Here is a 13,931-nt window from a genome sequence, read left to right as displayed (position 1 = left end):
AATTCTAAGCAGATTGATTGCTCATAAACATGATTATGCTTAAATTAGAGAAGATTTAATAGCAAGTCCGGCCTTAGGACCCCGCAGATTAAGAAAGGCATTTAAGAAACCTTGTGCGCTTGGTAGTAATTTGAACACATTGCGTACACTATCTTCCAATATGAGGGACCCAATCAAACTCAACCCCCAAAACGGATAAAGCTAGCTGAAAAAGAAAGCCCGCGCCCTCTCTTATCTCATCCCTCCAAAGCACTGAACCAAACCTAGTTTCCTCACACGTGTTTCCAATCCGTTGGTTCGGACTCTGGTTCGGTTGTACGCTTCTCTACTTTTTCTAGTTCTAGTACTTGTTCTTCTGCCACTTTCCACTACTTCCTACTCTCTCATCTTCTCCCTTTTAGACGACGAAGACTGATCACTAAGATGATCGAGACTTCAAGGTTCAGTTTTTACTTTTTTTTTTAATTAAATTTATTATTTCAAGAAATATAATTCATTATCTGGTGTAGAGTTGATCATCTGCTGTTGATTGTTTTTTTTTTCCTATTATTTCTATCATATGTTGTTAATATAAATATAAATATTTTTCCGCTTCGGGAGTTGGAATAGTGGCGAGTCTTAAGTGACGGAATATAATCGTTGTGTGAGTTTTGCTCTAATATTGTGGTATTTCGGTTAGTTTTAATGTGATTTCTTTAAATTTTTATTTGTTTTCACGATTTTTTCTGTTAGTTTTGATGGAATTCCGTGTTCTTTGCGTCCCTGACATGCGCTTAGTATGTATTTTTAGGTGAATATACAATAATTTTTTCTACTATTTTTATCTGTATGATGTTCCTTTATTAGTTAACTGGATTTTAGTCCCCGAAGTATGTTTTCCTTTTTTTTTTTTTTTTTTTTTTGCTAATCATTTTTTGGGAGATGTTTCCTTCTGAACTAATCATCAGACTGCGAGGTATCGTCCCTCTTCAGAAATCTAAATTAGAAGGTAAGGAAGAAAAAAGGGGAAAGAAAGAGTTCAATCCATACTGAGAAGTGTTGTTGCCTTCAATATTTTGAGAATTTTCTGAACAGGTTTTAAAAAAGAGTTCAATCTACAATAACAGCATACTCAGTGTATTCCCACATTAAAAGGGAGTTCAATCCACACTAAAAAATCTTTCATGTTATTGGGTGATTGAAAAAGTTTGCGACTTGCTTATATTTTTTAATTATTAGCGGCTTTGTGAAACTGGTATGATACTTCGCTTTGCCCTATACTTTCATATATAACTATTTGAACTGACGTTTCATAAAAGTTAAAATTATTTCATGAACAGTAAACATTCTTTTTAATGAATATTGTGGTTGTACCATATTCTTCTTTTTAGTGTGTATTGGAGGTTTTGTCAGAGAGAGACGAAGTAGTGCGGATACGTTTTTTTTGAGGTGTTGGATATGGCCACCCTTTTCCTTTTTAGAAGAAGCTTCCTGCTTCACGAGTTTCCAAATAAGCAACTACTTGCTTTTATATGGTATACAAACTTTGGGCTTAACATATATGGTTGTTTTGCAGTTACACGCATTGGTCTGAGTACTCTCTTAATGTCTTGAGGTTCTTCCTTGTGTTCTGTGAGAGTGCAGCTCTAGTATGGTTTCCTTTCTTCTTTGGCATTTTCTATGATTGTAGCTCTTGGGATCCTCATCCATTGTTGTGCCATCATGTACACTATTACTGAACAAGGATCATATTTCGCGAGGTCCTTGAAAGCTATTTGTCTGTTTTAGGTACTTCTAGTGTGGGAAATAAAATTCCGCTGCATCATATCAGTAAAAGATAAAACAGGAAGAATAAGTCCCTATGTTTTGGCAAATAGTCTGCATCGTGCAGTCACTTCAATATGTCTTTCACTGTTTGTTCTTGTTTAGACATGTTCCCCGGTATCCTTCAAAATTGTACAGTTTCATCATATGTTGGTGCCTGTATCTATATATGCAAATAGTAATATGCAGGTGTAGCCATTTTTTTCTTTATGTCTGGATGCTCTAAAGATGTCAAGTATTTCACCATGTGTGTTTGGACATTCTTTTCCCTTAGGATGCGCACGATTTTGTCATCATCCTGCAGCGGATTATATGACTGCTTATTGCCTTATTGATTCACATTCACGTCTCCCATCATTTCTAGGTTTAAGCCTATGCCTTTGATGTGTTCGTATATATGCTAATGACCTTTTAAGTGATTAATTCACTTGCATTATTAGAAAGGTCTCTGGAGATCAGTCTAAGGCTTTCATGGTTTTGTTGACTCGCAGGGTGTAGTGGTAAAGGGCACCCCAGAATTTAGAGGACCCCATGGCTAGCCACTTGAGCTATGATTTGCAGTTTTGCTGACATAAAGAAAGTTGAACACTGTATCAGATGGGAGGAGCATGTTCTAGGAAGCGTGACCAGCAAGTCAATGATGAAAGTATACATAGAGGAGTTTCTGGACGATATTCCAAAAGTGCAAGTTCAAAATGGTTGGGAACTTCATTTTCTAGAGGAGCAGATGTTAAACAGGGAAATGGAAAATACCCATCTCTCATGGAATTGTGTATTCGTAGAATCTGTGAAGTATGTCCTCCCTTTAGAATGCTTTATCAGGTGAATACATGACTGACCTCTATTTTGCAAACTGATTTCTCCTGCACTTTTGCTGCAGGACATTGATAAATACAATACCTTCTCTGTATTGCCTAGGGACATTAGTCAGCAGATCTTTGATGAATTGGTTGGCGCACAGCGTCTTACCGATGTCTCTCTTGAAGCTTTTAGAGATTGTGCTCTTCAGGTATCTTCATGCCTATTCGTTAATAAAGTAGAACAAGTAGATAAGGGGTATTGTAGCAGCTGATTCATTTATGTGATTTTGAGGTCAGCCAAACTCTTGATGAAGTGATTTTGGCATTACAGGATCTTAATATGGGAGAATATCCTGGTCTAAATGACCACTGGATGGATGTCATCTCTTCACAGGGTCCATCTCTACTTTCCCTAGATGTGTCTGGATCTGATGTCACAGATTCTGGACTGACTAATCTCAAAGATTGCAAAAATCTGCAAGCACTAAATCTTAATTATTGTGACCGGATTACGGACCGTGGAGTGGAAAATATAAGTGGTAAATATTTTTTTCCCTCTGATGTGCTGTCTTACTGGAGGAATGTATCTAAGTCATCTAAACATTCATAGCACAACTCCTTAAGCAGTGATGGGGATAGAAAAGGAAGAGAACAAATTTAAATGGCAAAAAGTTAAAGAAGGCGTAGTCCTTGAACTGCTGGATGAACTGCGCTATAATATTTCCTAGTGAATCTAGTTTTGAAGGATAAACTTTGCAGGGGAAGTTTGTCTTTTACCTTGTATTTTTCCATAGTAATACTGGCTACTTTTTAAGCTGCATGATACATTGAAAAAATTTCTCTCAAAACAATGTATGGGGTTTTATCTAGGTTTGATTTTAAAGTTGTGTTTTCTTTGGAATTGTTCTGTAGATAGAAGTTTCCTTTATTCATTTGTTTTTTATTATCTACTGCTTCTTTACATATATAATAATATCTAAGCAATTTTTTTGAGATACTATAATCCAACTTCAACCCCCCAAATTCCAATATTCCCTTCCATTTTGTATTTGTGGTATAGCTGCTAACTACACAATGATTTCAGGTCTATCAAACTTGACTACTCTGAGTTTTAGGAGAAACAATATACTTACTGCTCAAGGGATGAGTGCGTTGGCTGGGTTAATTAACTTGGTGAAGTTAGATTTGGAGAGGTGCCCAAAAATTCACGGCGGTATGGTTCATCTTAAAGGTTTGTTCTTCTCCCTAGACCCTAATGGTGCTTAACTGTCTATAGTTCGTACAGCACCCTTTACAGTTTCAAGCTTGAAAAGCCAAAAATTCTGTTGCAGTTATACTCTCCATGAAAAGTTTGTTGTCTTAATTTGGCTGTCGAAATTCTTGCGTTCAAGTCTATGAGTAGCTAAACTCCCGTATGACCGTTCCAAGCTTTATTTTCTTTTAACACAAGTCAATTCCTGTGTATAGGTGGATCAGATAGGATTTTTAGAGAAGAATCTGTAACCAGTTGTGTATATATCTTGTGTATTGGAGTCTCCCATTTATCGAATAATAAAATATCATTACTGATTTGAAAAAAAACTTTGTTCTTTATATATGATGTGATTGATATGACAATAAGATTGTGGTGAGCTGCAGAATAACTGACATGATGGTGGTAATATGAAATTGATGATGTTAGCTTTCTACATGTTTTCTTATGGAACTCGCAAGAATCTGCTCCCGGGATTGTACTTTTAAGCCTGTTCTGATGTTTCTGGTTTCCTCTAGTATAACCTATAGAGAGCCTACCCGAGATAGTTAATTTTAGCAAAACCATATGGTTTTCCAAATTGCACCGAATACTCTATATACAGTTAGTATAGTTAATTTTGGCAAAACCATGATTTTATGCCCCCATTGTCTTCTGTGCATAAATGTACTGAACTTGATCCAAGGATTTTTATTCGTGGCAGGTCTAACCAAGCTTGAATCTCTTAATATCAATTGCTGCAACTGCATCACGGATTCGGATATGATGCCTCTTGGGGGTATGTCTGCCTTGTTCTACTATTCAGATCGCATCGTATCTGTATATCGGAAAAAAACATAAATAAGAAAGCAATTAACTTGGGGAAAGAATTGAAAAAGAGGAATGGAGAAATGAAACCTTAAGATGTGGCCTGCTATTACTGAAAGATTGATGATTATTTCAATTTAGAGGCTTTAGTTATCGAACTGGAAGGCATGAGCCTCTTTCCATTGTAAATCACAATCAGTTGCTTATGTTGAAGGTCATTGATATTAAGGACACCTTTTATCCGTGCATATGCGTCTGTCAAGACAGGTCTATAGCTATGCAAGTCTCTTATGGATAGACAGGAACAGCAAGGATTTAGGAAAATTGAAATATGAATTGTATGGGAATGTTTGTATTGTTTTCTCCTATAAGTCTCTTAGTTTCCCTGCTGTAGATCTGGTTTTGAAATGCTAATTGCTAATAATATTCTTTCTTTATTATTCATACTAGTGATAGTAGAATAGTTATTCAGATATTTCTCCTCAACTGTTATGATTTGTTTAATGAAGTATTCATTTCTTTCGACCAGCCACAGACCTTTTGGATATAACACAGTATGTTGAGGGCGCGTGCCATTAATTTAAGTGAGATATAAGCAACAGAACGATCACAAATTATTTGCTTCCCTCTGAGATGTTCCCTGTCCTATTCTTTTGGTAGATATCTTTGCAATAACACAAGAAATAGTGTGTTGACAATATTGCACCCCGTAGGGTGGTCAGTGAAGTGAGTTCAAACCTTGGGGATCAGGGTTCAATTCCAACAGAAGCAAAAAATATTAAGGTGATTTCTTCCCATATACCTAAGCCTTGGTGGCAGTTGCCCGGTACCTATGCGGTACCTATGCTGGTGTGAGGTAACAATACCCTGTGGAATAGTCTGGTACAAAATTGTGCGCATGCTGAATTTTGCTCTTTAATTTTCACAAAATTACTTAATGCGACACATCATGCACAGAAAGCTGAATTTCAACGAGATATAGAGGATAGTATGCGATCTTTTTACTACTTGTGCTGAAATGTTCTGTGTTCATATTTTGTTTGTGATAAAGTTGTTTTATGTTTGTATTTCAGGCCTAACAAATCTGAAAGTGTTGCAAATTTCATCCAGTAAGGTCACAGATTATGGTGCTAATTTTCTGAAAGGTACATATTCTCCCATGTTGAGTACTGTTAGTTGTCACCTAATATGCCACACCTTTACTAGATGGATATGACAAAGGGATGTCCTTTTCTCTCAACTAGCAGTTCTGGACCTGCAAGGCCACCTGATTATTACCCCCATTAGGTTTGGGATTTAAGCTATTTCTAAGTGAGATTTCGGAGTTGGGTCTTGGCTATTGAACTGGCTAATGTTTAGACCTCATTAAGTGCTTTAATCGAAGGTAATGCCTATTTATGAGATGGTTGGAATCCCCCTTCGCAACTGATCCTTAGAAGATCTTTTTTTTTTTTTTTTTTTTTTTTGTGAGAAGGTAAAGTGTCCAGTATATTCAAAAAATCATCAGCACAAACTTTGTGCTGGAAGCCAAAATAGGCAATTACAATATGGAAAAGCAAAAATATAGTTCTTGTTCTTCTTACAAGGAACTCAAAACATCTAGGATTGAATCAGGATCCTCTACATAGAAGAGTTGTAATCAAGGGATTGAAAAGGGTATCACACACACTTGATCTTAGCCAAAAGGCCGAGAAAGGTGCAGTAACTGGGTAAATTGAGACTGCCTCATTTCATTTATAGATGAGGAGTTCAATATTTAACCAGCCCCGTCACCCCGAAGTCTCTTTGAACCCACAGGGCATTACCAGTACTCTAATTTTGTAGCACTATGAACAGACAATAGTTGATGTTTATTTTTCCAGTCATTTTAAGGGTTTCGTTTGCTAGATAACAAATTTGAATGGAGCCAGCCAGAGCACGTCTTGTGATACATGTGTGGTATTCTGCACTTGAAAAATTTCTTCGGCCTTTCTTATTTAATGCAATTGTTTATAGGCTCTCGTAATGAAGCTTTGTTGTTTCTTTTGTTCTTGGTCAGCTCTAGAAAAGCTTACTCTGTTGAATATGGAGGGTTGTCCTGTCACTGCGGCGTGCCTGGAGTCTCTTTCAGGTATTGTCTGTACGAAATTAGATTGTACGCGAATATAGCATTCCGGGCTGTCAGTTAACTACTTGGCAATTGCAATGACTAAAACCTGTTTGCTAGTCCTATCGATGTTAAAATCCAGTGATGGGGTTTTACCTAATCTGAGAAATCCTCTACTTCAGAAAATGCTTGTTTCCTTTGCCACCTTCCCATTTTTTAATTTCAGTTTTTGATGCATCTTTTTACTGTTTTTGCAGCTCTTCATGCTCTGCTATATTTAAACCTGAGCAGATGTTGTTTGACTGATGATGGGTGTGAGAAGTTTTCGAGTGAGTTTATATTTTTATTATTAATTTATCGGCTCTTATTATCTGACTTGGCATATCATTTCAGATGCATGAGCCATTGATGCATTGTGATCATAATATTCGAAAATCGAAGTTAACTCGTCTACATCATTTTTCATTTTTCTGTAGGTTTGCAGAGTTTGAAAGTGCTGAATTTGGGATTCAACGAGATCACAGATGCCATTCTTGTGCACCTGAAAGGTGATATTGTTTTCATATGCGTCTTTCATGTGGTTGGGATATTGACTGCTCGTTCTGTTTCTGCTGTAGCTTTAGGGAGGCCTACTGTTACTTGTTGGAATAAATGGTGGTTGGTCACAGATGGGATAGGATGGTTTACCAAATTATTGTGTAGGGACTTTGTATGCCTTAAGTCTGCCCGGGGTTAACATGGAGGAGATGGGAATAGGATCAATCGCGGTCCCCATCCCCCCCTTCCCCTTCCATGACCAAAAAAATGAAGGGGAAAAGAAGAGGAAGGGGATTGCTAGTTCAGTTCCCTTATTAGGCCGGTTAAAGATACTATCTTATGGACTTGAGTTGCCTAGCATGGGGCTGTAGTTGGATTTTACCTCTCCCAAAAAGGAGACAAAAGCATGTAGTTCTGATCTTGTAAATTTACGCAAGCTTTTGTCTTGCTTTGAGCAGGTTTCACAAACTTGGAGAGCTTAAACCTGGATTCATGTAGGATTAAGGATGAAGGGCTGATTAATTTCTCAGGTCAGTGTTTCACTATCAACATCAATCAAGTGTGCTTCATTCCCCTATCATTCAACTTATAAGCATATTCCACAAATTAATTTTGAGAAAGTCTTTTGCTTTAATTGTTCTCAACTAAAAAGAAAAAATTGAAGGTTAACTGTGATTTCTTGCCCGGGAGAGTACTCTTAATCCCTCTCTTCCGGACAATTTTATGCCTGTGATCCTTATCCAAAAACAATTTTATGCCTTTTTATAATAGATGTCTTGACCATTTCTTTGGTTAAGATTCATTCTTAAAATTCTTCCTCACTTTATTCTGAGGGACTTGCCTATGTTTTATTTGCTAATCTCCCTCTTCTTTGGTATTCTCTGTTCAGGTCTTCATCGCCTGAAGAGTTTGGAGTTATCTGACACTGAAGTTGGAAACAATGGGATCCGTCATCTCTCAGGTTTCTCTTTTGCATTGTGCATGGAGTAGAAAATTTCAACTGTATTCTGTTTCTTCTTTATTCGGCTGAAGCATTTAGAAATTCGAGAGTATGGCTGGACTGGGTTTCATTCCCACTTGTGACGAGATGATTGTGCTCTGCTTTGTTTTCTAGGTTGCTTTTTTGGGTGAAACATAGCAAATTAAATGTAGTATAGGTAAACCTAAGAGTTGGTAAATAATTTATTGGCTGCATCAACTTTGGTCTTGCCCTATGCTTAAATACAACAACAAACCCAGTGTAATATCAGTGGGGTCTGAGAAGGGTAGTGTCTGCGTAGACCACCTTGGGATGGTAGAGAGGTGGTTTCCAATAGACCCTCGGCTCAAGGAACAGTGTAAAGGAAGCAACAAACCATAGCAACAACAAGGTAATAAAATAACGGAAGCGAACGAGAAAACGAATAATAATAAAGATCTAAGAATAGGAAAATACAAGAATAGTACTATGCTTAAATGCTGTCTGCAATAATTCAACAAAACTCCTTGGAAACCAAGTCTGGATAACAATTTTGGAAATAAAAACTGAATGTTCCAGATATAGTTTTTTGGTCTCGAAGCTGCAGTAAAGTTGCATGAATCTGATTGAGAGTAGTGACTATGGCTATTGAAATTTGAATGTTATAACCGAGGATCTATGAATTGGTTCATTTCCTTTTAGCCCATCTAAATCCATTTCTTGAATGTTATTGCCATGGCAGTGTGAATAGATGCTAGCTCAAGGGAAAGCATTGAACTACTATCTTTAGAGAGTAACTTTTGGCAAAACCCATACCGTAATTGGATAAGTGGACTCTACTTTGCATTTTGTGCTAATGCAATTTGTTTGTTCATTTCTCTGTAGGATTGAGGAATCTAGACATCTTAAATCTGTCCTTCACTGTTGTCACTGACAGTGGTCTAAGGAAGCTTTGTGGTCTGTCCTCTTTGAGGTCACTCAATCTGGACGCACGCCAAATAACTGATACTGGGCTTGCAGCACTTACAAGTAAGAATTTTCCCATAACAGTATCTTTGGTAACACTGTCGTCTCAATTTATTTTCCTCTGTGAATCAAATGTCTCAAAATCGGCAAGTTGAAGATTTTTTTTTTTTGGAAAGACAAATTTCTGCACTCAAAATTCAAAACAGTGCAGAATGCACACAACAGTTACGAGATTTGGGAAGAATGGCAAAAATTCTCTTAACTTTTCCAGATGAAACAAGGATCTCAACACCCTAGTCAATTTTGATCATTATCTAATGGTGCCCAACAACACACAAGCTCCCATAACCTCTCAAACCTTCTAAAATTTTCAGAAAATTTGGCCATCAGGTAAATGGTCCCACAACCAGGAGAAATTTCTGTTTTTTTTTTTATAAACTCTTTCAATTGTGGAGCGTAGAACTAAGGAACTTTGATTTGTTTATACTAACTAAAGCCAAAATGCTGATACCAAATGCATTCTCAAATAAAATGCTGATACCAAATGACAACACCCAAATTACAACAACAAACCCAGTGGAGTCACACAAGTGGGATCTGGGGAGAGTAGTGTGTATGCAGACCTTACCCCTACCCTTAGGAGGTAGAGATGTTTCAGGTAGACCCTCGGCTCAAAAAAATGAAATAAAAGAAACAAGCAGTATCAACCACAAAAGCCAGAAAGAAAGTAACAACAATCTAAGGACCAAAAAAATTGGCGGAAGCAAGCAATGCTTATTTGGCACAAAAAAATGCTCGACTTTCTACTAATCTCTTACCATAATTCTTGATTTTCACACCCTCATATCAAGGCCATGTCCTCGGTAAGCTAAAGCCATGTCCTTCCTGATCACCTCTCCCCAATGCTTCTTTGACCGCTCTCTACCTCTTCTACCTCTTCTCATACCAACCAGAGCCACCGCTCACACCTCCTTACAGGGGCATCTAAGCTTCTCCTCTTCACATGCCCAAATCTTTGCTTCGCTTCCTGCATCTTGTCCTCTATGGGAGTCATGCCCACTTTAACATAGATATTTCATTTCTTATCTTATCCAACCTAGTATGCCCGCAAATCCATTTCAACATCCTCATTTATGCTACTTTCATTTTCTGGATATGAGAGTTCTTGACTGGCCAACACTCTGCCCCACACAACATAGTCTGTCTACCCACCACTTTGTAGAACCTACCTGTAAGTTTTGGTGGCACGATCTTGTCACACAAGACGCCAAATTACAAGAAAATGAAAATCAAAAAGGAAAAGGAAATAGAGTAGAGATGTAGAAGATAGCGTTAAAATTGAGATCAAAGATCCTAAGAAAATATACAAAAATCATTATGAATTAACTAATCACCTCCTAATACAGATAAGGTTTAAGACCTATAAACATCTCTCTCAAAACACATGAGGAAGTCCAAAACATAGGTAATACCGCCCTGTCAGCTAGTCAAGTGATTAGGGCCAAGTCAGTCCGCATTCTACATCTTCCAAGTCATTGAGCTTGCGTCTCCTTTGAGTAGGTTGCAAAGTCTTGGGCATTCAAGAGTCTCTAAACTCATCTTTTGGTGGTCCATGTCATCTCCCATCTCCGGATAAATTGTTGTATCATCTCCATATTTTCTGATCTCCCATCTCTGGATAAAGTGTTGTATCATCTCCATATTTTCGAACTTTATTGTAAGGAGGTTGTAATCCTCGTAAGTTCCTTCCTTGATCTCTTCAAAGACGTCCGTCTTCGTCAACATCAAATGCAAGTTATGGAATTCTTTGCTCGACTCCTTGTAAATGTCCTCCTTGACATCACTTGACTAGAATCCCTCTCCTTGGATATTGGTGTGGTGCCCGGTGTTTCCGATGTGTAGATCTTTCGTCTCTTTTTGCTATTAATTTTTACTAGTTGAATTTGAAAGCCTGGGAATGTCTTTACTTTGTTTTTTTATTTTTATTTTTTATTGTTGAAATAGGTTGTCTCTAGCATTATAATAATGTCAAGCTAATGCTTGCATATTTTACAACTCGAGTTAGCTTACTATGTGAGGCCTTGTGTTACATGTAACTGGATTATGATTTCTGTTTTAGAAATGTATAATTTAGATATTATAATGATTTCTGTTTTAGAGAGGTTGTCTCTAGCATTATAATAATGTCAAGCTAATGCTTGCATATTTTACAACTCGAGTTAGCTTACTATGTGAGGCCTTGTGTTACATGTAACTGGATTATGATTTCTGTTTTAGAAATGTATAATTTAGATATTATAATGATTTCTGTTTTAGAGATGTATAATTTAGATATTATAATGATTTCTGTTTTAGAGTAGTATAATTAATTTGCCCGATATGGTACAAATGCAGGCTTGACTGGGCTGACTCACTTGGACCTCTTTGGAGCTAGGATCACTGATTCTGGAACAAGCTATCTTCGACGTATGTCTGATCTGTGTCTCTTTTATGCAACATCTGGTTCTCTCCCTTTCGTCTCAATCTGTGTAATGAAGCATTTGGTCCCCTCCCGTTGTCCCTCTATTCTGTTTATTCCTCTTCAGGGTCGGGGCTTTAACTATAGTCCTGTTGATGGTAATATGATTATGTAATATAGTGTACTTGTCAAACAAACAAAAGAAGATATGTCAATCAGTTCGTTCCTGTTGCTTGTGGCCAAGGGTGACTTATTCATGTGAAACAAACATTAATCCTGATATGCCAGTGCTACTGCAGTTGTGTTACTAGATTTTCAGATTGGTCATGCCCCTGTTCTTCTTTTTGCCCTTTAAGAATCATAAAATCCCAGTTCATATGTTTACGCCTTAGAGTAATTAGAATGTGTGTAGATTATCACATCATACTTCTGAACTAATGATTATACTGGTCAATCATGTCTGATGATAGATTTTAAGAATCTGCGTTCTCTGGAAATCTGTGGTGGAGGTTTAACCGATGTTGGTGTAAAGAACATCAAGGACCTGACGTCCTTGACATTGCTAAATCTTTCTCAAAACAGTCACCTCACGGATAAGAGCTTGGAAGCGATTTCTGGTATTGTTGCATTCTTTTGTGTTTTTTTTTTCCCGTGTCATGGCTTCTTTTTTTTCCTCTTTGATTTTACTAGTCTGAACAAAGGTATATTACGTTTATCTTCCGCCATCTCAAGGCTTTTTTATCGTATGCTTTTGGGCAAAGTAGCTGAATTAGTCATTTGGCTGCGAGTACTCTCCTTAATTCCTCCCTTTGTTCTTCTCAAGGAGCTTTAGCAATTGATACACCAATTTTGTGATTTTTCTTCGAGAATTAGAACAAACTATGCATTTTCCCCCTACCAAATAGTCTTTAAATTTGTTTGAATTTCTGAATTTCTTGCGAATTTACTTTCGTCTGCACTGGAATGCAGGGTTGACGCAGCTGGTGTCTCTGAATGTTTCAAATTCCCGCATAACAAGTGCAGGGTTGCAACATCTGAAGCAACTCAAGAACTTGAAATCACTTACCTTGGAATCCTGCAAGGTGACTGCAAATGACATCAAGAAACTGCAGTCGACTGAGCTCCCAAATCTGGTGAACTACAGGCCGGAATAGATGGTGCAAGGATACTTTCTGCGATCACCTGGTCAGTGCTGGAGAAGTGTTGTACATAGATCAGCAATAAAATGTGTTATTTGTTGAACTGTAAATAATCTGTCTGCTGAAGATTTGGTTAGATCTCATTCTTCAGTGTGTCTTGATCTTTTCATAGTGCCACAGCATGAAGTTTTCTTTCATATTGTGCGCTTCAGTATGAAGGAAAATGTACATAAGCTTCCTTGGCACTGGATGGAGGTAAATAGGTTTTGTACATATTCGTTGTCAAACTGTTAAGAAACAGTAATGCGCTTCTGAATTGGGGTCCTTTTGTTGGTTCTGGCCTATCTGGCTTTAGTATGGTTTCTGACTTAAGGCTCAGATACGGAAATGAATGATTATTCTCCTTGGCAAGTTGTGGATGCCGTGAAATGCTTGGCTATTGTACCATTTCTATTCCCAGTGGACTCTTACCCAAGGACCTTTGTCTGGATGAATATTCTGTGGACATTATGTTGTGTGATTCTCAGTTCAGTATTTACTTTATCCTAAAATTTTAGATTAAAATAGTAGCCTGAGTAATTCTTAAATAGCAGCTCTTTAGAGTGGCTAACTGGTGTCATTTCTGCTTGATCTTCCTCCTGTCAATATAAAAGTTTGTAGTAGGATTAAGTATTTTTTGGACGAATGCAGGAATAGATTTAAGTGTAAAAACTTTAGGTTTCTGAAAAGTGCAGTACTAACCCGTAAAGACGGTTAACCTTTGACACCAACTATTAGGATTACTTATATGAATAACGTGTTTTCACTTTTAATCACATTTAATGGTTAGTGTATTTTCCATGGCAACCATTTGTCTACTATGAAAATTCAGTCTGAAGGAAGCTAAAATAATGTAGAAATCAACGGCATGGCACAAAAAAAAAGGGTACGTAATAGTTGGGTTCTGTCAACGTTATGAACTGAAAGAATCCGAAATTAGTTGCAAGCTCAGAATTGGATTCTGATCATTATCTTTTTCACAAGATTTCTTCGTCAAGAGTTACATCGTGTCTCTGAAATTTCAGCATGTAACAGAAAGATTACACTTATGTTCCAAAAATGGTGCAAAAAGTTGAGCTGAAGTAG

The 13,931-nt window shown here is 37.3% G+C and overlaps 1 protein-coding gene across 4 annotated transcripts; it reads left to right on the top strand.

Moving 5' to 3' along the window:
* The first annotated feature begins 273 nt into the window (after positions 1-273).
* On the top strand, positions 274-13,235 carry LOC104104855 (uncharacterized). 4 transcript variants are annotated; one of them, XM_009613044.4, is made up of 17 exons: positions 327-440; positions 1,556-1,628; positions 2,295-2,625; positions 2,722-2,812; positions 2,935-3,142; positions 3,688-3,834; positions 4,559-4,633; positions 5,736-5,807; positions 6,701-6,772; positions 7,006-7,077; positions 7,225-7,296; positions 7,744-7,815; positions 8,175-8,246; positions 9,129-9,272; positions 11,604-11,675; positions 12,138-12,284; positions 12,637-13,235. In XM_009613044.4, the coding sequence occupies exons 3-17, from the start codon at positions 2,354-2,356 to the stop codon at positions 12,819-12,821; spliced, it is 1,773 nt and encodes a 590-aa protein (XP_009611339.1). In that variant the 5' UTR covers positions 327-440; positions 1,556-1,628; positions 2,295-2,353; the 3' UTR covers positions 12,822-13,235. The 4 variants fall into 4 exon arrangements, with proteins under 4 accessions (XP_009611340.1, XP_009611338.1, XP_009611339.1 ...); XM_018773679.3 differs by having other exon boundaries at positions 331-440; positions 2,295-2,595; positions 2,684-2,812; XM_009613045.4 differs by lacking the exon at positions 1,556-1,628 and having other exon boundaries at positions 274-440; positions 2,295-2,595; positions 2,684-2,812.
* Positions 13,236-13,931: the final 696 nt, after the last annotated feature.

The sequence above is a fragment of the Nicotiana tomentosiformis genome, chromosome 3, assembly GCF_000390325.3.
Source record: "Nicotiana tomentosiformis chromosome 3, ASM39032v3, whole genome shotgun sequence".
Taxonomy (NCBI): Eukaryota; Viridiplantae; Streptophyta; class Magnoliopsida; order Solanales; family Solanaceae; genus Nicotiana; species Nicotiana tomentosiformis.
This window is presented reverse-complemented; position numbering and strand designations above follow the sequence as displayed.

Bases quoted from the DNA above. Each gene is read 5' to 3' on its own strand.
- LOC104104855 (XM_009613043.4), top strand. From the start codon at position 2,354: ATGATTTGCAGTTTTGCTGACATAAAGAAAGTTGAACACTGTATCAGA. The intron at 2,626-2,721 runs GTGAATACATGA...TGTATTGCCTAG, and splicing joins CCTTTAGAATGCTTTATCAG to GGACATTAGTCAGCAGATCT. The intron at 3,835-4,558 runs GTTTGTTCTTCT...TATTCGTGGCAG, and splicing joins CGGTATGGTTCATCTTAAAG to GTCTAACCAAGCTTGAATCT.